The 24,421-nt window shown below is 51.8% G+C and overlaps 1 protein-coding gene across 3 annotated transcripts in view; it reads right to left on the bottom strand.

Moving 5' to 3' along the window:
- The window catches only part of ADARB1 (adenosine deaminase RNA specific B1), a 98,639-nt gene that overhangs the window by 6,001 nt on the left and 68,217 nt on the right, over positions 1-24,421 (bottom strand). For 2 of the 3 annotated variants that reach the window (XM_045585297.1, XM_045585299.1), the window contains exons 3-9: positions 21,241-21,315; positions 16,700-17,634; positions 13,383-13,497; positions 11,364-11,532; positions 10,565-10,710; positions 9,308-9,476; positions 1,798-1,979 (exon numbers count right to left, since the gene is read on the bottom strand). In XM_045585297.1, coding sequence (XP_045441253.1) covers positions 1,798-1,979; positions 9,308-9,476; positions 10,565-10,710; positions 11,364-11,532; positions 13,383-13,497; positions 16,700-17,634; positions 21,241-21,268 — 1,744 coding nt within the window. In that variant the 5' untranslated portion in view covers positions 21,269-21,315. Of the gene's footprint in view, positions 1-1,797; positions 1,980-9,307; positions 9,477-10,564; positions 10,714-11,363; positions 11,533-13,382; positions 13,498-16,699; positions 17,635-21,240; positions 21,316-24,421 lie in introns of all 3 variants that reach the window. The other variant, XM_045585298.1, reaches the window with a different exon arrangement.

Here is a 24,421-nt window from a genome sequence, read left to right as displayed (position 1 = left end):
GATCTTGTTTATCCTTGAAGATCTAAACATTGTCACTTTATCAGAATGCCCTACACCAGAATGCTGCTGCCACTGGTCAGCATTCGAGAACATTCTGCTGCCGATACTTGAGTGTTGTCTCTGCTCTTCACAGAACTCTAACACTCGCTCATGGAGGCCCCTGGTCTGTCCCTATCACTAGGCAGAGGGAGAAACTGAGGCACAAACCTGCCAACAGGATGGAGCTACAGCAGCCAGCCTCGGCTGTGCCTCAGGCTCTGGCTGCCAGCTGTGTAGGCTCAGCATGGCCCTAACCCCATGGCTGGGGCCCCGGCTTTGGGGTTGGAGATGATACTAGGGACAGGAGAATGAAGAGCGGTTCTTCTATTTTGTCATCTATTTCATATTTTTTTTCAAACATGTAGAATGCACCGATGGGTTTAAGGCCTCTGTCTTGCAAAGGCTATGCTTCAGTATCTTTTTATAGCCATTCATGCACTTCATGTACATCTGATCTGATAAAAATAACCTGACTTTTAAAAATGAGCTCTCATTTCAGTATCTGAGAATATTCCTTTAGAAAATGATCCTGTCCTCGGAGACTCTGCTATGGACTCGACATTGCTTAGACTCATCAAGACACCGACGAGCAGCTGCTCTGAGCAGCGCCTGTGGGCCATGTGCTCCACACGGTGTTCTCCGTGTCTCTGAGTCCAGGAGATGAGTGGCAGCCGAAATGAAGCCCAGTTCTCAAATGCAGAACAGGGAGTAAACAGGGGAAACTTATCCTCTGATGCATGAGACAGCCGGACGCCAACACAACGACACTTCACAACTTCCAGGAAGCTCCATGGGTGTGGATGCTACCGTTTCAACTTCCCCACAATTGTTTTATCAGACTCTACTTTTCCTTCAAAAATAATGGCTAAGGTTAGGGAGCTGTGACATTTTATCTGAGACAACCTGTGTGCCCCCTTGTGCGTAAGCGCTGTGGTCGGCGGGCCGCGCTTTCGGTACCACACGGCTTCAGTCTGCTACCGCACGCTGCGGCCAGCACACATACACCAGGAGACTCGGGGAGTTTGGGCTATGGTTTTAGTTCTGAGCTTAAAAGGTAAGTAAAATGATATTTTCAGCAGGATAAAAAATACCTGTGTCTTTTAAAATAGGGGTGAACTGAGAAGTTTGGACCCTTGAATTCAAAAGCTCTTGTTCACTTTGCTGATAGCCACTGAAATTCTAAGAGAGAACCAACAAACCAGTAACAGTGAGCGTACAGGACAAGCCCCAGATTCACTGACACGTGGGCTTGCACTGGTCCATACAATCACATCCTTGACACACTCATGTGTCAAGGGCACATTTCAATGACATGACCAACCTCCTAAGAGCAAGCTGGGAGCAAGGAGAAAGGCTAGGCTGCCATCTGCACAGGGCTGGCTCTGCAGGGGCAGCTCATCAGCTTGACCACATATGCTAGTGGCCAGTCCAGCTGGGTCTCAGACAGCCAATGGGTGTAATTTCCACAGCATTTTTGTCTCTCCATGGAGACAGGGCCTCAATGCATATGCATGAAAGACAGACACAGAGGTGCCACATCTGGGCTGTCGATCCTTCACAAATGGTGAGGCTTTCATCAGTAAGAGATACCTTGGCCCCAGGACTCGCAAAACAACCCTCTCCCCCCTTCAGTGGCCAGTCTGTCCCCCGAGGAAAAGCTACCCCACAAGCAGCTTCCCTGTGGTTCTTTTATGCACACGGCGTGGCCACTGCACACGCGTTCGTGGGGAAGAGGTGAGGTCACGCTGGGATACTTGCCACTGAGAAGAGGCTTGTTGAGGGTATAGAGAGGGGGCAGGTCTTCGATGTTGGAGATCCGCTGGTACATGGCCCTGGAGAGGTGGTCCCCGTGGTACAGGCTGCCCAAGATGATGCTCGAGAGGTAAATGGGCTCCACGAAGATGCTGAGCAGGGAGCCCTGGATGCCCACCACGTTCCACCTGCGGGCAGAGGGAGCGGGCCTCAGCGGGCGCAGCGTCTGCGCAGACCTGACGCCCACCTGCTGGGTGTGCAGATGTCGTTAATGCTGCACCACGTCAGCCAATTAAAAAGAGAGCAGCTAGAAGTAACCAACTTAGCAGCTTAAAGTGTTATAGAGAAAAAGCTACTTAAAAAATCATGTTGGCTGTAAAATGGCATTTTGCCACAATGAAACGCTGACTGAAGGTTAGTTCTAGCAAGGTATCCATGAGGCATGTGAGAAAAATCAAAAGGGAGAGTAAATGTTTTATCACTTCCAATAGAAATGATCTCTCTGGAGTCCTTAAAACCACTCAACGGTCATTTCCCTGGTCCTTAGCGACACCTCTGGCTCAGGGTCCTTTTCACACTCGGAGGCGAGAACCTCGGGAGGAGGTGTGTGCTCTCGCTGCCCACTGGTCACTGAGCCTGCCCTGTCAGTCACAGCAGCGGCGACACTGGAACCGCACTGGGGCTGACTGCAGGACCCTCACCGAACCAGTCATTCACATCGCTGACATCCAGGGGCTTGTTTGAGCTCTAACTGAGACATCATCCCTCAAACATGCCACTGCTCTCTCTCTGAGCCCCAAGGGGAGAAACACTCTGCAGCCCGGGAGTCCGCACCCTCAGTGCTGGCCTCATCCATGGGACCAACGTCACAGCCCACATGGTCCTGGAGCCTGGGGACAAGCAGTCAAAAGGAAAACACATGAATCAAGAATTAAAAGTTGAGCTGAAATGCATTTGAGGGAGAGCAAGGTTCCACGACAGAGCAGAAGAGGGGTGCTGGCTTCAGGGAAGGCTCAGAGAAGGTGACCCTGAACTTGGGCCCAGAGGGGGAGTTAGGCAGAGGGAACGAGCCACCACCCAGACCCAGCGGGGGACAGGCCCAGGCCAGGGTGGAGCCAGGGCAGGGACAGGCCTGAGCAGCCTCCGCTGGCCCTGGCTGTCCTCAGGGCGAGGAGCTCCTGAGGCCTCCCAGGGAGGGTGGGGCCACCCGATTCAATGGAAGTGCTTTCCCGAGAGGGTCTTTTGTGGAGATGAGCTGCCAGACTGTGGGGAAAGTCTGGTGGGATGGCAGCCAGGTGGTGGCCGTAGGACAGCCTCTGCAGCGCAGGTCAGAGGTGAGTGGGGGCAGCAAATGTAGAAACATGAGTGCTCCCCTGTCTTCTTCCCGTGTCCACTCTCTCCACTGGCGACCACCTCTGCCGTATCTCCGGCCTTCCAGCATGGTCAGAGCTGGGAACCTCGCCCTAAACCCTGGCCCACCCAGCTCCATGTCCCACCCTCAGGCCAAACTCGCTCCTTCGTCCCTGTCACTGAAGAGACCTCCTTTCTCAGGGGTCCAGACGCCACCTCTGCTGAGGCACAGCCCCGCCTCCACTGATTCATCCTCTCCTACGTCCCCCATGGCCCCCAACCTAGCGCCCATCCCCAACAGCAGCTGCCTGACCTGTGAAAATGCAGGTCGGACAAGGTCACTCCTGTGCACAAAACCCGCCAGCACTCCCATCTTCTCCGAGAAAAGGCCATCATCCCTACAGCTGCCAGCCCGTCTGACCCAGCTCCTCTCCCTGACCCTCCAGCCTCGGGGCCTCCCACGCTCAGCTCGGGCCACCAGGGTCCTGCTGCCCCCTCCAGAGTCCTTCCTCTGGATCCTCCATCCCGGAACATGGCCCATGGCGCTTCATCCTGGAACCACGGTCCCCTTCGATGTGTCTGTGGAAAGTCTTCCTTGGTGCCCTGTACCAGCCCCTCCTGTGTTACTTGCATGTCTATTTTTTTGTCTCCCCACCCCTACCAGTATGTAAGCTCCTGGGGGAAGGACTCTGTCCCTGATCTGTTCCAGCTTAAACTGTGCACCAGGTACATGCAGGTCGATAAGCAGGTGCCAAGCAGGCAAATTCTCCAATTCCTACCTCTCCCGCCTTCTCAAACAATTAAAACACAGGTCTCCTGTCTTACAAGGAAAAGCAGGACATGACTGGATGCTTACCAAAACCACAGGCACCTTTCTGTGGAAATTCAGGCCATCCTTAGGCAGAATGCCACCTCCTGGGCCCACTCTAAAACACTGACGCTGCAGAAAGCTCGGTTTGCTATGAGTCGTTAATTCGGGCACATGCTCCAGAAGAGTGCCAGGAGCTCCGGATGGCTCTGTGGAGGCCCTGGTGGAAGTGGGGTGCACACTGCCACTGCTGACAGGCTCCACCCCTGAGCATCACAAAGGGCAGTCAGGACCGAACTTCACCAGGAGGATAAATGCCCAGTGATGGCCAAGGGGCCCAGTGACTTTTGCTTTTCCCTGGGGAGGGTGCAGGGTTCAGAGCAGTTTGCTGGTGACACTTGCTTGGGTGACACTGGAAGAACCACCAGGTGCTGAGTGCTCACTCGGCCGCTGTGCTCGCTGCCCAGGCCGCTTTCTCTCTCACCTTCCTTACATCATTTCTCAGAGGACAGGGTTCAGGGCACTGCCGTTCCCGCGAGTCCCTGGATCCGTAAAGTGCCTGGCCCAGTCCTGAGAGGCTGAGTGTGCAAGCTGCCCGTGGCCAGGCCAGTTGTCACAGGAGAGCTCTGACCAACCACAGCCTCCTCAGCACCTGGCCCAGACAGTCAGGACTTGGTCAGCTGCCCTAACTATTGTCCCTGCTTCCAACTTCGGGTCCTCAGAGAAAGCCCAGCCTGCGCCCCAACAGAGGCAGCCCCACTTCTGGAGAGTGAGCCCCAACCTCCATGGGACACACCTGAGCCTCCCTGGTCCCATGGAGCTGTCCCGCCCGGCCTGCCCACACAGTGGGGCCGCCCCCCACCCCCAACCCCAGCAGCTCTGACTAACCAAACTGTCTGCCCTCAGCGGTGGTCTCTGCTTCCTCCCACAGCTCCATGTAGTCCATAGCACAGAGGCCAGGGTCATCAGACTGGAGACCCTGGCGCCTTCTCACAGCCCAGCTGACGCAACACGCCATGAGATGGTTAACCCCACTCTCGTCACTGTGACCCATGCAACCTTGAGGGGGGCCGTAGCTGCCTTCAGCCAAACTGCCCACCGACCCACCAGACAGCGCCTGGTGACCCCAGCGGTAGCTCTGCACCTCCCTCCCCACCGACAGCCCACTGCAGCCTCACTCCTACGCCTGCCCTCTGCCCCTGGCCCAGGTCCTGCCCCGCAGGTTGGGACTACGGGACACTGCTCTGTCCCCTGTGAGGGACACAGGACACCTCGCCAGCACCTGCCCACTGCCTCCCATCCGTGACGGCCTCTCGGGTGGCTGTTCATTTCATTCCCTCAGGACAGGACAGGAGGACTGCAGCCAGCGGGCAGCGCTCCGGCCACCACGCTGTTTCTGGGCCACGGCTGTTCTTGCTGGAAGCATGACCATCTGTCAGTGTGACACTGAGTATTAAGCCCCTTTCAATCACACCCGAGTTTACAAAAATGAGGTGACTCTAGGAGGATGGGGGCCAGCTGCCAGGGGAACAGACTACATAATTAGAGGGGGTGGGAGAGGAACTGGGGGTCAAACGGATCACCAATAATCAATGATGCGATCAGTCCTGGCTATGTGACAGAGATCTGCGTAAAACCCAACAGGCTGGTGAACCCATCAGATGGGAAAGGAGGGGGGAGGGGGTCACTGCTCACAGGGCACCTTCGTTTCTTCCTTCTCCTCGGCTGGGTTTGTTCTGTTGTTTTGTTCTATTGTTCTCTTTCCAGCCGACTGCTGTGGCGCTTTTGTCATTTACCTACAGTCATTTTCTAGTTCCCACTGCGATTTCTCCTGTGAGCCCTGAGGTATAACTGGCATGCGCTGTACGGTACTGTATAAGTTGAAGCATATGATTCGGTAAGTAGCACATGTGTTTCTACCTGGAGACCATCACTCCCCGAATCTTGCTCATACCTTATTCACCTTGTTCCATTCCTTCCTCACTGTCCCTCTTACTCTGATCCCTGTCCCCCTCTTCCCTACGCCCCGGGCAACCACTGATCTGCATCTGTCACTGCAGACCAGTTTGCATGTTCTAGAAATGTACATACTTTTGGGGATCTGGTTTCCTTGACTCTGAATAATTATTTTTAGATTTGCCCAGGCTGCATGTGCATCATTGTTTATTATTATTTGCCTGAGTGGTGCCCCACTGCAAGGAGAAGCATCGTTTGGCCACCCCTGTACTACTGCTGCCACTTGTATTGCTCCTAGTTTTTGACATTACAACGAAAGTTGGACACATGTCATTATACATTTGTCCAAATCCACAGAATGTGCACCACCAAGAGTGACCCTAACACAATGTGTCAGTGTAGGTTCATCCATTGAAACCATGTGCCCTCTGGTGGGGGATGGGCAGGGCGGAGGGGGTAGAGGGCATATGTGAATCCCTGTACCTTTGTCTTAATTTTGTTATGAATCTAAAGAAATGTGTAGGATGGTAGTTTTCCATTGTGTGTTTTACCACAATTATAATAGGTCAGTGATGCCACCAATAATTACACAGAATATATAGCAGATAACAAGATAATCATCCCACTAACACCGAAAGTATAAAGTTCTAGGAATCTGTTAAAAACTGCCTGACATTTTTGTGAAAAACTATAAATGCTGTAAAAGAAATATTTTAAATATGGAAAGAGATATAAAATATTCATGGGTGGACTGATTTAACTTCATATCAATTCCTTTCAACTCAGTCCATAAGTTCAATGCAGTTTCATATGTTATCTCAGCAAGACTTTGGGAGACACTAGACAAGATGACTCTAAAATATGTACAGAAGAACAGAGAATCATAAAAGGCTATCAAAAGTTTGAAAAAAAAAATGACTAAAGAATGGCAGTTTTATCCCACCAGATCTTTAAACTATTAAAATGTCAGAATAATCTATATATATAAAAGCCTAAGTGACTGTTAGGACTGGTCCCTATGATGTGCACTGACCACCAGGAGGCAGACACTCAATGCAGGAGCTGCCCCCTGGTGGTCAGTGCACTCCCACAGCCAATCTCCTGCGGTTCCCTCCATCCTGGCCCGATCGGGGCTGGGCAAGATGACCCAAATCAGCCCCATTGTCAGCCGGGCCAAGGAACCCCACCCATGCATGAACCCCACCCATGCATGAATTAGGCCTCTGGTAGACTAATAAAGAATCTAGAGTCTAGAAATAGACCCATCCTTGTGGAGCTCAGTATATAACAGGTGCCTTCACAAATCAGGGAGAAAATATAGGTTATTCAATAGAAAACTGACTTTCTGTATTAAAATAAAGCTAAATTACAATACAAAAGTGTTAAAGGCCTAAATGTGAAAGTGAAATGATAAATGTCTTAGAAAGAAGGACAGCAGAATATTTTTATGCCCTTAATTTGAGGAGGGATTTCTTAAATAAGATCCTAAAAGTACAAATCACAGGGTGACAGATCGATGGATAAGATTACATCAAAATCAGGGGATTCTATTCCAAAAAGGACAGCACAAAGTTAAGAGGGACTTGGACCTGAGGAGGCACTGCATTGTCTCACACTGTTAAGGATTACAAACTACAAAAGGAACTTTTGCGAATCAAAATGGAAAGGGCATGAGGTTCAATAGACAATGGCCAGGATATACACAGGGAATTCACAGGAGCAAGATGGGGGTTGAGGAGATGCTCAACACAACTAGTGAGAGGAGAGATGAACAGAAACCCTGAGTCAGCATCGGGAGCGAGGGGAGCTAACCTCGGCACACTGGACTGCGTCAGCTGGAGGGCCGTTAGGTACGCCAATAGTGCTGTGTGAGGAACCTCTGGATACCACGGCCTATATCGAGTTGCTTACGGGGTCTCAAGGCTGCAAGGGGAGCTAGCTGAAATCCACGTGTCCATCACAAGGGGAAGGACATAACGTGGCCATGACTATGATGCAGGGGTCAATGGGCTGGACATAATGGCATCAGGGAGAGTCCCCCAAACACAGGGTGAATGAAAATACGGGGTACAGAATGGGATTTGAAACACAATGCCAAATCTGTAAACGAACAATATACACCTATTTTTCAAAGACACGGACACACACTCACACACAGAAGCGGGATGGACAGCGAATACAAAGGCATGTAATTAGGAAGCACATAGTGTGGGCACCTTGCTGGGTGGGAATAGGCCATGGTGTATGATTCATTTAGCTCCGTGCCCCCTAGGTTCCCTGGCATGACCATTAGAGAACGTCACAGCCAAGCTTACAAACAACAGACAAAATGTACACACACACATGCGTCGGCTCTGACAGCTCTCAGGAGGGCATTTAGGACCCAATGGAGCGCTCTGAGGGGAGGAGATTTTATTTTACATGCTTTTCTACCATTGCCCTCTGCCCATGTGATTTTTTCAAATAGACATTTGTTAAAAGTTACAGGACTACGAGAAATGAGAGCAGCATTTGAAGTAATGGGTTTTTAAAATCTGCCTGGGATGCAGGTTCTTGAAAGAATAACACTTCTCAGGGGAAGGCAAACTCAGGGTGTTTGCAGCACCCAGCCTCCCCTCCCCATGAGGGGGTGCTCTCGGTGCTCAGAGCACAATGCCTGTGAGGGGTGGGTGTCACATTATTTTTAAGATGTAAATACCAATCACCCCAAATACTAACTGAATAGTAAATATGATTGTTAAAGTGCATCTATGATGAATGAGGAACCTCTTTGCTTTCTCTGGGAGCAAATCGTTTTAAAATAGTAGAACACATCAGTTCACTCCAGAAGCCCACATCTATAATAATAAAACCATAATATGCTAATTGGACTGGGCAGCCAAATGTCCTTCCGGATAAAGCTGCTGCGGCTATGAGGGCCGAGGGCAGGCAGCAGTGGAGGAGTAACAGGGACAGCGTCTTCCCTGATTGCCCGTTGCCTCCCACAGAGGGGAGCGGGCCTAAGCCATCAGTAGGACATCCCCTGAGGGCTCCCGGACTGTGAGAGGGGGCAGCCGGGCTGAGGGAGCCCCTCTTCCAGTGCACGAATTTTCATGCACCGGGCCTCTAGTATAACAATAATAATTAAGGGCGAGATGGTTGTTTTGCTGAGTAGCAACCTGGAGCCTCCTAGGTAAAGGCCCACATTCACCCCCTCGAAGGGTCCTGGAGCCCCTCCCTCCTAGAGCTTTTATCCTTCAAAGAATGTTGGGAACATTAAAGTGGGGAGGGGGGCAAAAACCAAACCGTTTTGAAAGTGGGTAACTGGTGTAGGAGGAAGGTCAAGTGCCCACAAGGGCACAGTGGGGGATACCTAGGAACCAGCAGGGTGAGTCTGGCGCAGTGGGTGCTCCATGGCCTTACCGTGCCATCTTGTCGCTGCAGGACATGGTGAGCAGCCTCTCGCCCTGCAGCACCCCGTCCCACGTCTGGATGCTCGCATTCGAGCGCACGGGGATCGTCCCCTCGCCAGATTCTATCTTCGTCCGCAGCTGTCCCCGGGCTTTGCGATTCGGGTGTCTGTCTGCCGGTTCTAAGAGAGAAAGGGGAGAAGGAAGCTACTGGTGGGAAATCATCTGCTTCACTCACTGAGACGCACATCTAACTACCCCCCACCCATTTACCACACGTCCACCTGTAGGTGCTTATGGTTGTTCTATATTTATAGGACATATGTGCAGTGTAAGTATATAAAAACTGGACAGGAAGGATATAATATGAACCAAATTCACAGAATTGGCCTCCTTAGGGGTTTGGGAAAATGAGGGCTTCCTTTTTAACCCAAGTGATTGATTTCTATTGTTAAAAAGGAACTGAAGCAAACAGGACAAAATGCTAACATTTGTTCATTCTAGATGTTGGATATTTGGGTATTTGTTATATTCCCCCCCCCCTCCCACATTTAAAAATTTCCTAAGAAAACCCATATGGATGCTAAATAAGCCCACAGGAAGCACGCACACACGGTGACTACCCCTGGGTCATATGAACACGGGCAATTTGGATTTTCTTTCTTATTTAAAAAATATTTAGTAATTTCCACAATTGATTTTTGTTGCTTTTATAATCAAGAAAAACAATGCAATCAAGTGTTCTATTTGGAACAAACAAGCTTTCGGGGAGAGAGGTGGATACAAATCCGTGGAAAACAGAAATCTGTGGAAAACATGTGCAGAGAAGGGCGGGGAAAGGTGATAGAAACAGGGTCTCCTTTTTCACTCGTCTAATCTGCTGTTGTGGTTTCAGCCAAACAATCACACATTGACTAAGTCACAGTTCATCAGAAACAGCAAGAGGATGTGCATCTCTGATTTAGACACAGACAAGGTGTCCCAAAGATTGTGACAACCTGCATAGTATCCACATTTAAGTGCTGACATCCATTTTGACCTGGTGTCCTCATTCTATTCCAATCCCACAGTTCATTAGAGTCAACATTTTCATTCATTAAAATATTCTCATTAATTATCCATGGAGAAGTAAAACCTCCTGCTTTTATTTAGTCCCCAGGTCCACGTTCAAGGCTGACACGGAAAGAAGGGTATTGATGTAAGTCTATTATTTTGTCACCACATGGCCACGCATCGAGACACCGCGGACTGTCCAGACGCCTGGCCGTACCTTCCAGGATTGGTTCGTGAGGCGAGAAGATCCTGGCGTCCCCGCAGGGCGAGGTGCTGATGTACAGGTGGAACTGGACCGTGTCCTTCAGCCGAAAGCCGCCCCGCTCGGACTTTTGGAAGATGGACTTCTTCTGATCCTCTTTGCTACTGAAAGGAAGCAAGTTGGAGAGTAAGTGCTCCAGCCACGTGCAGTCCCAACGCGGTCTGTCCCAGCGCCCAGAGACTTTAAAGGCCTATGTTTCAACAGGATACAGACGAGCTGGGATTGGCACCTTCTTTTCCCATGTTTATGATCATTCACACGGTTCCTGTCACTCAACAATGAACAGGTCATCGAGATGCGAGCATTTACCCTTTCCTTCTCATTTCTGATTCCAAACAGAATGTGTAGAGATGGCTTTATAGAGCAAAGCCGTTTGGATATGTGATGGGCTTGTGTGAGGCACAGGGACTGGGATAAAAACGACCGTGTCTACAGGCAGTGGAGTCTACTGATATCAGCCCGCAGGAAACAGAAGCCCAGGGTCTGAGCACAGCCCTGAAATCGGCGATATTATCATGCATGTGTGCATACGTGTGTGCTCCTACGTACATGTGTATATGCATGTGTGCTATAACTTAGCCAACTCTACTTGTAGCTTGAGCATCATGGGAAGATGGGATCCAACCTCACTGTTACTGACAAAGTTACTATTTTGAGAATTTGTGAGTGAAAGTTCTGCAGTGTTTTCTGACAGGGGGAGGGGAGAAGGCAATGCTTTTTAAAACAGCTTCCTTTACTTACTTACTAGACTTACTTTAGGTACAGCTCAAGCTGTGTGTAAAGGAACCTGAGCAAGGACCGCCGAGATATGATCTCTGCGTGGCAGTCATTCAGAGCGAGGCCACGGTCACTCATGTACTCGCCGTTAATACACTTCGTTCCTGTGGAAACGCATATCACCTGGGCATCTTTAACATCGGTGCCTGGAAAACAAGAGAGACCGGTCCTCTAAGTCACAGTCACCTGCCCACCGCGCCCCAGGGCCTGACACGTGTCCGCAGAGACGGAACCTGGCAGAGACCTCAGCGCGCACTCACTCTCCACGCCTATCCCAGCCAACCACAGCCTCCAAGAGGGCCAGCTCTGGGACCCCTGGGAGCCAGCCGCCCTGTCTTCCGTGTGAAGGTTCTGAGCCTGAGGAAGTGACTCCTCGGGAATGGAACAGTCTTTCTTGAACAGTCCCATGGGTACAGGGAGAAAGCACTATGTGAAGGCAGGTAAGTGGTCTGGTTATGAATCTTAAGATTAATATGAAAGCACTAAAGAGCAACGAGGGAGGAACAAGAAGGAAAACAGGGCATTCACAGTGTGCTGGCCAGGAGTCTCTGTCACCCCCTCATGCTGGACGGAAGCCCGCAGCCCCGGGCACCTCCAGAGGAGCGGCCACTCTGCGGTAAATCTGTCACAGATGTGCTGCCAAGGCCTGACAAACTGCACCACCACCAGCTGCGACGGTACCGCCCAGAAGTGTGTTAGTGCTACCGTCGGGGAGAGGAAGCCACACTGTGCTGGGTTCACCAGGGAAGATTTTCTCACTTCATCCCCACATCCTTAAGGTGCATGGCACCACTGCCTCTGTTTTACAGACCAGGAATCTGAGGCACAGAGGGGCTAATAACCTGCCCAAGGTCATTCAGCAAGTGCAGGCCATCGGAGGTCAGAGCCAGGTGCCTGCTGGCAGTCCTGCCTGCAGGTGCAAACTGTGGCTTTGAGCGGTGGGATTCACTGCAGGCATCTGCCTCTCCTCAGGCAGTGAGCAGAGCTAGGTGACAACAGGCCACATACCACAGAGCCTGCTCAGGGAGCTGCTGCCTCAGCAGCTGAGACTGCTCCTTTCAGTTCCGTAAATAGTACAAGCACAGAGAGAAGAGGAGGAAACTACAAACATCAGACAAAACCCGAAACCCACGTTAACGTTCAGAGTTCTTCCTCCGCCTCCAGACACATGCTCAGCTGTGCCAAAGCACACACGTGGCGGGAGGAGCTTGTGATTCGAGTCTTCACATTCTCCAGGGCGAGCGGGGATCAAGGCTAGGATTATAGAACCGGGTCCTCTCCCCAGTGGGCCAGAGAACTGCCTCGGGAGAGACCAGTACAGCCAGCCTCACAGAGAGCTGGGTTCTCCTGGCTGGTGGAGTCAGGTGCGCCATCCCCAGCCCTCCTCCCTGGCCTCCAGCAGGGAGGGGTGGGGGAAAGGGAGCCTAACTCCAGCACAGGCCGTGGGTGCTGCCAGCAGAGGGCGCTGCACATCCCGCTCGTCCCGCCCGCCCAGGGCTGGACTGGGCACTGGCCAGTGTGCTTCCTGCTCCTAGGAGTCACCACAGAGATGCAGCCTGAGGTCCCACTTCCGGTGTGGGGAGAAGACCTGGGGAAGGGTTCCATCTAGACAAATTTAATAAGGTTCCTTCTGCCTTCCAAACCGTGCTTTTCCCCAGATTTTCAACTCTGCTGGACTTCCTCTCTCCCCCACAAGCCACACGGAAACCTACCTGGCAGCATGCACACTTAACGGTAAGTCAGACAGGCCCTACTTTCCCATGAGCAGGGATTAATGTCTCTTGCAGTTTCCTGAGCAGACCAGACCACTCTCACACGATCATGGGAACCTAACCCTACAGAGGGGCTTCTCCACAGGAGAACAATTAGGTCGAAGAGATGAACATTTGGGGAAAATATGTAAGTACAGTTCCCACATTTGCAGATGACAGACATTCTGAAGAAGAAGGAAAACACAATTTTCCTGACAGAGGTTTCTATGACGCAAGATGTTTACCTGTTGTCATGACGATTCCAGCAAGAACCTTCCTGCGTGCGTGGGGGGAGGTGAAGTTCTCCGTCAGATCACCGAACTTATCCAGAACCAGGCGGGCCACGGCGTCGGCTAACACCTGGGGACCAGAGCAGGGGGTTAGGCACCTGCCCCTGCCCCCCGAAAGCCAGGGTGATGGCTCCGATGCCTTCTTTTCTGGAGAATCCCACACCAAGTCTGGCAAACAAGTGTGTGCGTGTGCACATGTGTGTGTGTGTTTCCTCCAAAACACACATCCGAGGAGCATGTGAGGCCATGGCTGGAATCTTTTGACAGGGCCTAGAGGGCAGGGTCAGCCCTGAGCCCGGCCGGTGGGCATTCGAGCTAGTGCATGTGGGGCATACCCTGATGCCTCTCTGGTCCTCACGGCACACCAGCCCCACCCTCTGATGAGGACACCCAGGAGGAAGGGGCCAGAGTGCTTTCCTGGGGTCACCTGCCTCCCCCTCCGCTGCTCTGCTGCCCAGGCTCTTTCAGGAGAAAGAGGCAAGTAAAAGTGATCAAATTAAAGAAGCGTGAGCTCTGCACAGCACACCCTCTCTAAGGCCCTGCCCCATCAGGTATGTCTCAGTTATTCCAACCCCTGTCCCATCACCTGGCTCAGTCTCTCCCTTCGAATCCAGCCCTGAGCAGAGCCTATGGGCAGCTGTCACTGAGCTCAAATGACAGCGGGATGGACTCAGGGAAGGTGTTCAGCAAGGCCTGGAACACCTCACTGCATGTGACCACACCCAGCAGCACTGTCCTCCAGGGAGTGCTTCTTAGAAGCCAACACATTAGATTTGGGACATGTCTTATGACTCAAGTTATTGTAGATAGAGTGAACCTGGGAAATGGTGCTAACTGTGTGTGTGTGTGTGTGTGTGTGTGTGTGTGAAGAGCCACACTTAATCTATATCCCCCTTATCTCACACTGGTCTTGACAATCAAATGGCCAAATCTAATGTCCCCTTAATAAAATAGAAAAGTCACTCATCCTAAATTATGGCTTATTTGGAAAAAGCATAGCTATCAGAAAGCTCTCCTCCCATCATTGCTAGAATCCAGCAAATTCCAGCGAGCCCCCGGGGATATGCTCAAGACCAGCCCCGTGGAGGGTGGGCAGGAGGTCCAGGCGGGACCCTCGGGCCTTACCTGGCACCTCAGCAGAGGCATCGATGCTATAGATGTGAACACAGGGGAGGGAGCCAGAGCACAGACAGAAACAGACGTGAAATCACACAATGGAAGGGCACCACAGATAAAGGACCACACATAGAAGGAAAACAATGAGAGGCTAACGAGAGCCGGAGGAGAGAGTTTTGTTTCACAGAATGTGAGGCGTACCTGCACGTTTTCAGAGGCCGGGCACATCTGTGCACACTCCTGTGCGATGCCAGCATTTGCACTCGGGGACGTTCTTCTCTCCCTTAAAGAGGCCACTGCCTCATTCTTTAGGGGTGATGAAGCACCTCTCCCTCTAAACGAGGGGGTGGGTATAACCACAAACTGACAAGCTCCTCAATGGCAAACCCTCACCACCGCAGGCCCCCGGCACTGCCTCCTGAACGACCCTCAGGGTGGAGGGCCTGGAGGATTGGCTGGGCCACTTTAGTAAGTCACTGCTGACAGGGTGTTTCGCACTCACCACGTGGTTAATGCCACCTGCTTTTTAAACTCTAGTGCCACTATGAGCACCATGAAGGCAGAGAATCCTAAGACCAGGGATGTCTGACCCAAGTCCAGCATGGGTTACTCTTGGGAGACATAAGGCTTTCCACCCACCCTAGAGGCACATTGGAGGGCTTCAGGGGAAAGACAGCGGAGCCCAGAAACAAGGCCTGGGCTGACTGCAAAGCCACCCCCAGGTCCTGCAGGAAGACATGGCTACCGGGGCGCAGAGGCCTCTGGGAGACACTATGGGGCTACTGAGAGCAGAGACTGGGAAGCAGATACAGCTGCACACCCCCAGGCCTCCCAGGCTGGAGACCACAGAAACCCGGTACCTGCTGCTCAGCCCAGCAGAACCTGCACAGGTGGTACAGGTGGGGCTGGGAGGCCCTCCCACCCGCACCCCCATAGGACCCCAGACACTCTCCCCAGAGAGGCTGCTAGGCCCCACTTTCCCAGGCCAGGGCCGCTGGTCACTGCCCTACTGAGCCTGGCCTACGGCTCGGGCTGCAAATGCCACACATGCACACACATGTGTGTGCATACACACAGACCTCCTTCTGCCCCCGCTTCAGTTACTCGTCTGCACTGCAAAACCTGGCCTCTTAGGCAACATAAAATAAATTTCCCTCTTTTAATACTGAGGACCGTGGTCATTTCAGAGGACTGAACACAGGCCTCTCTAACTGGTTCAAAGACAAAAGAGAAGCCGACATTCTCGGATCCAGCTGAGAGAATCCAGGCCAAACTATCTATCGAGTCCTTCACTTTCTCTGATCAGATCACAATATATTTTATCTTCAAACTGAACAATACGGTGACAAGAAGGAATAAACAGAGGAAAGGGTCATATTTTCTCCCGAAAAGACCAATTTTTACAGTAGACCAGAGAGCTTGGGATTTCTAAGAAAAGAGCAATAAATACTCATAGCTGCAGTGTTTGGAGATGACACTAGTGCCATTTCTCCTTCAGTCTTCCTCTTTCACAGATTCTAATCTGAGTCCCAAGCATTTCCTTCTGTTCACTCTGATTTTAGGGGGAAGAGGGGCCAGGCAGGAGGGAGCCTGCATAAATACCATATGGGGAATTCCAGGTACAGAGAGACCTGGGTGCCTGGGGGGCCCTGGAGAATCAGCTTAAGGGCCCCCTACACCCCTATCCCTCTGACACACGGTCCCTGCACGGTAGGCTCAGGAATGCACTGCCAGCCAGTCCCGCTTGGAGCCCTTGGGTTTCAGCAGCTGAATGGCCAGACTCACTCCTTCTGTGGCCAGAGCCCTAGGGAGATGTAGAAATACCCTGGGCTGGGCAGATTCTGGTGCCTGCCCCCCACCTCATCATCAGAGGCTGCTGTGGGACCCCTCACCCCGCAGGGCAGCTACACGGGGAGGGCACTGTGGACTGTCCTTCTGGGTGAGGCTCAGCGTGGAGAGGGCTGATGGCGCTGCTCCGGTGTCCCCACCCTGTGCCGTGATGGCCTCAGACGGCTCCCCAGGGGCCACCTGGCCATCCCAATCTAGGAAGGCTGCCCGGCAGCCACACTTACTGCCGGCTGCTCATGGTGAGGGCAGAGTGGCAATGAACCCCAGTGCGGTGTGAAGCATGACCGCGCGGACAGACTTTGCCTCACCTGGGGCAGGTGTAGCTGGAGGCCCTCGCTGAGGATGGGCTGGCGAGATGGCGTTTGATCCAAGTGCAAGTTAAAAATGGTGGCCAGGGCAGACTGCGCGGCCCGGGCCTTGGCCAGCTTTTTGTTCCTCCCCGAGCCTTCGAAGAACTGGCCGTCCACCACCACGGACATGACGAAGTTCTTGGCGTGGCTCTCCCCGCTCTCCGACAGGAAGTCGTACTTGAGGCCCGGGCGCAGCTCGTTCAGGATCATCACGGGGTTCTTCCCGGCGGGCGGGGGGAACGGGGGCAGGACCGGGAGGGGCGGCTGGACGACGGTGGCGGGCACGGGGGAGGCGGACAAGCTGAGGTCCCCGCTGGAGCTGAAGGAGTCGTCGCCGCCGTTGGAGCCCATGTAGAAGGGCACTTCGGACCTGTCCGGAGTCTCGAAGCCGTTGAAGAGCGCGTCGGGGAAGTCCGCCTGGTCCGACGTGAAGTCCGTGTTGGCGGACAGGCTCCGGCCCATGGCCAGGTGGGCCTCGGAGGCGTTGGGGAACTGGACGAAGGAGCGCAGGGCCTTCTCGGCCGCCTGCAGCTTGGCCTTCTTCTTGGTGGGGCCGGAGCCCTCGAACACCTGCCCGTTCACCTCCACGGAGATGACGAAGAGCGGTGCGTGCACCGGCCCCGTCTGGGACAGCAGCGTGTACTGCAGGCCGGGCTTGATCTCGTTCAGCTGCATCAGCGCGTTCTTGGGCAGCGCGGGCCCCGGCGCCCTCCTCCGCTTCTTCAGGCGGAACTTGGCATGCCCATTGCTGCCCTCGTCCAGGGGCCGCTTCCTGCCGACGCCGCCCCCGCCCCCGTTGGGGAGCAGGTAGCTGTCAGCCGGCCCCGGAGCGCTGTCCCCCGGGGGCCCAGGGTCCACACTGCAGCTGTCCTTAGCCTCTGTGCTGCTCGAACCTGCGGTGCCCAGAAAGAGCAACTTACAACGCCTTCGTTGCAGGATCTTGTAAATGCAAAATTTATAGATTCCTTTATCTCTCTTTGTAACTGGGTAAGTGATGTGTGTGCTACTTTACTGCCTGCTGCACACGGGAGGGCTGCACATTTACCACCGACTCAGGGCCTGACATTTTGCTGAATAATGGCTCCTACCATGTCTATTTAGTGTCCCCAACTGCTTTTACATTAAAAGGTGAATTTTTAAATAACTTTTCTGAGAATATGCTGAAGCATCAGAATGTGGGGTGATACATGTATCCAGAAGACCGTACATTGCTAAGTCTGAAGTCGGCACTGACACGTTGTTTATTTTGGCATTTCCCCTACCGACGGCATTTTCTCTCACTGGGCTTTGCACTGCAGCTCTCCCAGAGGAAGTGACATATTTAAAAGCAGCATTTACAGGCTGGTTCGCTCTCGAGCTTCAAAATATTCCATCAATTTGTGCAGCTATTTGATTCGGTTCATGAGTCAGTCTTAGGAATCTGCTTATGTAATTACATAGAGTATTCTGCCCATTTAGAAATGATTTTTAAAGGATACAACTTCATTTCCAGTATTCATTGAAAGTTTTTTCATTACACATGGGGACTGATTTACCTCTGAATTTTTAATACAGTCCACATTAGAAAAAAAAATCTTTGAGAAGATGTAAAATTGAAGCTGCACCAGGCAGGCTACCACCTCCTCACTAAAGCTGGAAATTACAGACTAACTTGGTCATTCTATCTTCTAAAGGTGTTTATACTTAATAAAGATCAGTTTAGGACTCTGAAGGTTCATGGCAAAAATATGATTTGAATTTCGAAAAGGGGGATAAAAGAGTATTTAGTCTCCCCTTTACTCTTATTGGACGTTTTAAAAAGGAGAACGAGAAAAAGTTCCGTTTCCCTGGCACGTTTCCACAGGCCGCTTGCTGCATGGAGCGCAGGAGCGGTGACCACAGGGCGTGGGGCGTTGATGGCAGTGCATGTAAGACCTGCCGCTAGCTTTCGGAAACCCACAATAAATCTTCTACGTGACCAAACTATTTTTTACAACGTTCACTGATTTACAGTGCCCAGAGTGGAGGCCTGGGTCTATTTCGACAGCACAGCGTAAACGCAGGCTCTCATCATGCTGAGCTCTACCCACAGGAGGGCCTCACGGGACAGAGGCCTGGGCCCCAGGCCACCAGCATCAGCCGAGATGTGCTTGCACACACCCCTGGGGGAGCCGGCTCTCCTTTGGCGGTGGTGAGAGCCAGGTGCCCTTCCTCTGCAGACAGCTCCTCCCAGGCCCTGACACACACACCACTTCTCCCAGTTGACAAAGCTGACGGAATAGGCACTAAATTTTCATTTATAACATCCTCCAGCAAAAGCTCGATAGGTTACTCCTTTCGGTGCTCAGAGGGAACACAAGGTGAGAAGGGCAGAGCGAGACAGGTTAGAGGGACAGGCAGCGAGGGCGCCACAGAGGACCGCGGGCGGACGTGCTGGTGCTCCTGCTCGAAGAACTAGCAACAGAGACACTCAGAGGGTCATCGGTTATTCTGACATGCATCGAACCAAACAGGACCACCTCCCACCGCCAAGTGCTTTCCTCAAGGAATACAGACAAGCAGTATTGGGTTGACCGTCTCAAGAGCATAGGAAAAATACACTTTCTGTAGCATAGTTCACATAAGTTCTTATTTGCTTCAGAAGCACTAAAATGCTACCCACATTCTGCCTCATTAAAAATGGGGACTGTCGCCAAAACCAGTTTGGCTCAGTGGATACAGCATCGGCCTGTGGACTGAAAGGTCCCAGATTCGATTCCAGTCAAGGGCATGTACCTTGGTTGCGGGCACATTTCCAATAGGGGGTGTGCAAGAGGCAGCTGATTGATGATCCTCTCTCATCAATGTTTCTAACTCTCTATCCCTCTCTCTTCCTCTCTGTAAAAAATCAATAAAATATATATATTTTTAAATGGGACTGTAAAGAGAAAATATTCAAATTGGAGAAAGATACATCCTCTGCCACAACTCTCTCTTTACATATCATGCTACTTTGTTTCATAAGTGTGACTGCTTAGCATGATAATATTTTTCATTGCTTATGAAATGATAGGCAATACAGGACTGGCACTGCTAAGTTTTAGCCCTTGAACCAGCAGTTTATCTTTCCAGAAAAGTTATCCAGAAGGATTCTTTACGTTACCCAAGGATCAGTTATTTATATACGCTACACTGCATGACATTTCCACCCAAACCAGAAGCCCACTGCCGTGGACGACGGCCCGCAGTCCCAACAACACGGAGGCTGGGGACACTTGGATGCACGCACTTCACGGGGAACAGTGTGCGGGCAAAACTGGAGATGGCGAGTGGAACGGACCAGTAAAAACACTGGGCTGTTCTAAAGGGACCTTAGGGTAGGCTCTGATGGGGAGGTCACCCTGAAGAGAGCTCCGCCAGGCCGCCAGAGGCCACCGCAGGTCAGCACGAGGCCACGAGCTTCTCCAACAGCGACTGGGCGGCTGCTCATGCTGTGTCCATCCCACTGGGGCCAACTTCAGCCAGAGAGCGTCCACTGTGCGGTCCATGTAACCAAGACCCAGCCCACCCGCATCATCTCCAACCCAACCCACGAAGCAGCCTGCGAGTGAGGCGGGGCGGTCTGCCGAGGGAACCTCCGGGTTATCTACATACAAGAGCCAACTCCAAGGCCTCAGCTGGCCGGTTTGGGTGGTGACACAGAGAGGAGGACTGAGCCGTGTCCTCGCCATTGATGACCACTCCTCGTAAAAATGTCACCTATCCCTTAGACCTGCACGCTCTCTTGGGAGCAACTCAACACAGACAAGTAAGCATGCTCCATGTCTACATGTGTTAGAAAAGGGATGTCTTGTTGCAGTGTCCCTACTAAAAGCTCCCAAATGGGGAGGGAAGTCTAAGCCTTATTTAAATGCACTGCTCTCTGGGAGGAATGATAAAGCAGAAGAGAAGAATGTTCACTGAACTTTTCATAGAGAACAACACTAAGGGGACGCTGGCATAGCTCGGAGCCTCTCCGTCCCTCCGTCCCCCCGCCCCAGAGAGGGCAGGGTGGAAAGGAGAAGGGCCCGGAGTATCTCAAGCCACTCTAGTTCTAAGGCTCATTAAAGTCTAGAAACTTAAGATCAGCAGATTCATGTGAGCCCTTTCCCTCAAAATATAGGAGAACCCAGGGTATTCGGACAGAAAAGGTTATGTGCTACTTTAAATGGCCAGGTATCGATATTTAAATCCACCTCAGAGGTTATCTTAGACGGGAATCTGGCCATCGTCATGGTAACCAGGCTGCGCCAACAGGAAGCGTGCAGCTCGGTGAGACATGCACCGGAGCACGCGCTCCTTCAGGCAGCGGCAACCCCCCTGCGGCTGTGAGGGAGAGGGCCCCAGTAAACAGAGAATGTGGCAAGACTTAAAAGCACGCCACTGCTGGTAGCCCTGTACGTTCATTTCCCCCAAATCGGTCTCATGAAAAACACTTCCAGGAACACTAAGACTAACGGGAAACCAGCTACTTGAGACTACGTGGCAGGCCTAGGTCTTACTCAGGTTCTCTTCATCTTCTACATCCATGGCAAAATACTTTGGAGGGTTTCTTGACTGGCGGAGGCTGTTTCTGTCTGCAAGACAGCAAGAAAGTCACATTTAGTGAGTCTGTCACATGAGGTAGTCTCCTCTAAAGAAATGGCGCCCACAGGATGACAAACTAACGGGAAAGCTTGTGAAACAAGGACAGCTCGATCTGCCGTCAGGACGGAATATTCGGATGCTCCTGCCTCTTCAGCACGGTCAGTACAGGGCCCCAGGACTCTGCTGCGGAGAGGGAGGCCTGAGGTGGGGAAGGGTCTCCCTCTGAGGAGCTGGCCTTGATTCCAGGCTGGAGGCCACGGCAAGCACCAAACCAGGGAGAAAGGTGATGGCATTTATGTCTTAGGAAGCTCGCTCCTGCAGGAAGGGCTGAAGACAGATGACCACAGAACCCAAACAGGACTCAACCTGTTTGCCATTTGACCTTTGCTCTGGCGGACTTCTGGTTCAGGTTATAAAGTAAGGCTACAAAGAAAGAAGTGCCTAACAGCATTTCACTTTACCACTTCTTTTTCTTCTTGAGCCGCATCTCGTGTGGATGAATCTAAAAAGCATGTAATTATTAAATCTGATTGAATTTCTTAGCTATGTATAACATTATTTTGTTGGTAGAAGAAACCACAGGAAATCCTTAAATTACTACAATCCTATATAATAAAGAAGTAATATGCAAACTAACCATCACACCCTCACAAGATGGCTGTCTATGACCAGGCTGGCAGCGGGGTTAGTGAGGGATGACCAAACGACTGAACAAGCAGGCTGTGTGGGGCAACCAGGCCAGCAGGGGGTTAGTGAGGGACAACCAAACAACTGACCAGCAGGCTATGTGGGGTGACCAGGCCAGCAGGGGGACCATGAGTGGCTACCAGGCCAGCAAGGGGGGCAGTTGGGGGCAACCTGGCTGGCAGTGGGGACAGTTACAGGCGACCAGGCAGGCAGACAGGCAGGTGAGTGATTAAGAGCTAATGGTCCAGGATTGTGAGAGGGATGTCCGACTGCCCGATGTCCCCAGAATCAGACCTAAACGGGCAGTCGTACATCCCCTGAGGGGTCCCGGATAAAAGAGGTTATAGACAGGGCTAAAGGGACTCCCTCTCTCATGTACGAATTTCATATAATAGGCCTCTATTTTATATATATAAAAAGCCAGTGACCGGAACCCATAACGACCAGAACAACCAGTCGCTATGATACCCACTGTGGCCAGTAAACCAGCCTGACTGGGGGGTTGGCCTGGCCAGCCAACTTCCTGCAGCCTCTCCCTCCAGCCAACCCTGCCCCTGATCAGCCTCTTCCACTCCTGCAGCCAACCTCTTGTGGCCCCTCCTCCTGGCCAGCCCACCCCCAATTTGCCAGGCCCTGATTGGCCTCTCCCATCCAGATTGAGGGCGGGATGGCCAGCCACTTCCCCCCCATGGTACTTCCCCCCAGTTGGCTCTGCCCCCAATCAGCCCCACAAACACCAATTGGGGGTGGGGCCTGCCAGCCAATCACCCTCGGCCCCTCCTCCCTGACAACCTGGCCATGATCAGGCCCCAATCGGGGTGGGCCCGCCAGTCAACTTCCTGCCATCTACTCCTCCTAACAATTTGCTGATTGGGGCCAGGCTGGCCAGATCCCACCCATGCATGAATTCGTGCACTGGGCCTTTAGTTATCTAATAATTAACAAACTTAAGAGTTTCTCTCTTCCTAAATAGATTGGCTATACTTAGCAAAATTTTAATAACACACCATCTGTACTAAAGAATCCCATCAAATTGTAATTGAGGAAAAAGATTTGCATATGTTGCTTTATATATAAATAAAACTGATATTATAAGTCACTAAAAGGCAAATTCATTGCTTGTAAGACATTATTAACAAGCAGTTGTCATAAAAACTATATATATTTCAGGTATCTGACAAACAAGAAACATTTATATCTTTATTCAAGAGAGTGTTCCAAATAGATTACTTCTAGATTTGTTTTCTGGAATCCTCCTTCTGTGCAAAGCACAGAATGGGACACGAGGAGAACCTGAAGTGAGTCACACAGACCCTGCGATGGAGAAATTAAAATAGAAATACCATCTGGATAGCTAATTATACTTAGAAATTCTTATTAATCATTTTAGGTGTAGAAATGGTACTTATTTTTGGCGATACTGAAGCATGTAGAGACAAAATGGTAATATCTGGAATTTATTATTGTAAAAGAACCCAGCGTGGTGGGGAAAAGCAGATGGTGTATAGTTAAAACTGAGGGGTAGGGGCTGGCTGCTGGGGAGGTGGATTCATAATACAATTCTGTATTTGTGTGTGTTTTACAATTTCTACGACAGAAAGCTTTACTCAGAGTCCTTTCCTCGGGTCTAGAATGGAAGGTAAGATGTAGCAGGAATACAGGACCACTGCACGCCCTCCACAAGGTACGGGTGCTCCGAGGGCTCCGGGCTGCGGGTCAGGTCAGAAGGTGGGCACGTGGAGGTGAAACTGAGCCAGGAGCGGAGGGTGTCGGGCACACCACGGAGACAGGAGACAGGTGGCGTGTGAGGAGCACGGAGGTTGTGTGAGAGGCGCAATCACAAGCACGTCAAAGAAACCCAAACTATGCTTTCTGGGAACAGCTCACATTGATCCCTGGCTTTGAAACAGGCAGCAGAGACGTGCGCAGTGGCAGGATGGAGACTTCCTTTTCCCTTCCTCCCCTCAGTACAACTGAAAACCCCGACAACAAATATGTAGGCGGAGGGAGGAGGGCAGACTAGCTGGGACCCGAGGGACCACATGGCATGGCCCCTGGTCTTTCTGTGTCATTATCCCAGACTCGGGGCTGAAGAAGCCAGCAACTTAGAAACACCAATGGGCACAGACCACAAAAGCCCAACAAATGCTGCTCTCTCTGACAATGGACCAGGAGCGGTTCCTCCCTGCGGGACTGAAAGTGACAGACAGCACTGCCCCACTCCAGCCAGACCCTCCCACCCAGCAAGGATGAGGGGGCTGGGGCCTTGCCTCCCCTACCCCCGGCGGAGGCCTGGTGGGGAACCTGAGGTGACGTCCCCATCCCAAACAGAGTGGCACGAGTGAAAGTCAGCTGACACAATGGTTTGAGTAAGATTTGGAGTCGAGTCCAAGTTTCAGTAAGAAAAAA

Source organism: Pipistrellus kuhlii, unplaced genomic scaffold (assembly GCF_014108245.1).
Source record: "Pipistrellus kuhlii isolate mPipKuh1 unplaced genomic scaffold, mPipKuh1.p scaffold_m20_p_2, whole genome shotgun sequence".
Taxonomy (NCBI): domain Eukaryota; kingdom Metazoa; phylum Chordata; class Mammalia; order Chiroptera; family Vespertilionidae; genus Pipistrellus; species Pipistrellus kuhlii.
The sequence above is the reverse complement of the archived record's forward strand: the minus strand, read 5'-3'. Positions and strand labels throughout refer to the sequence as shown.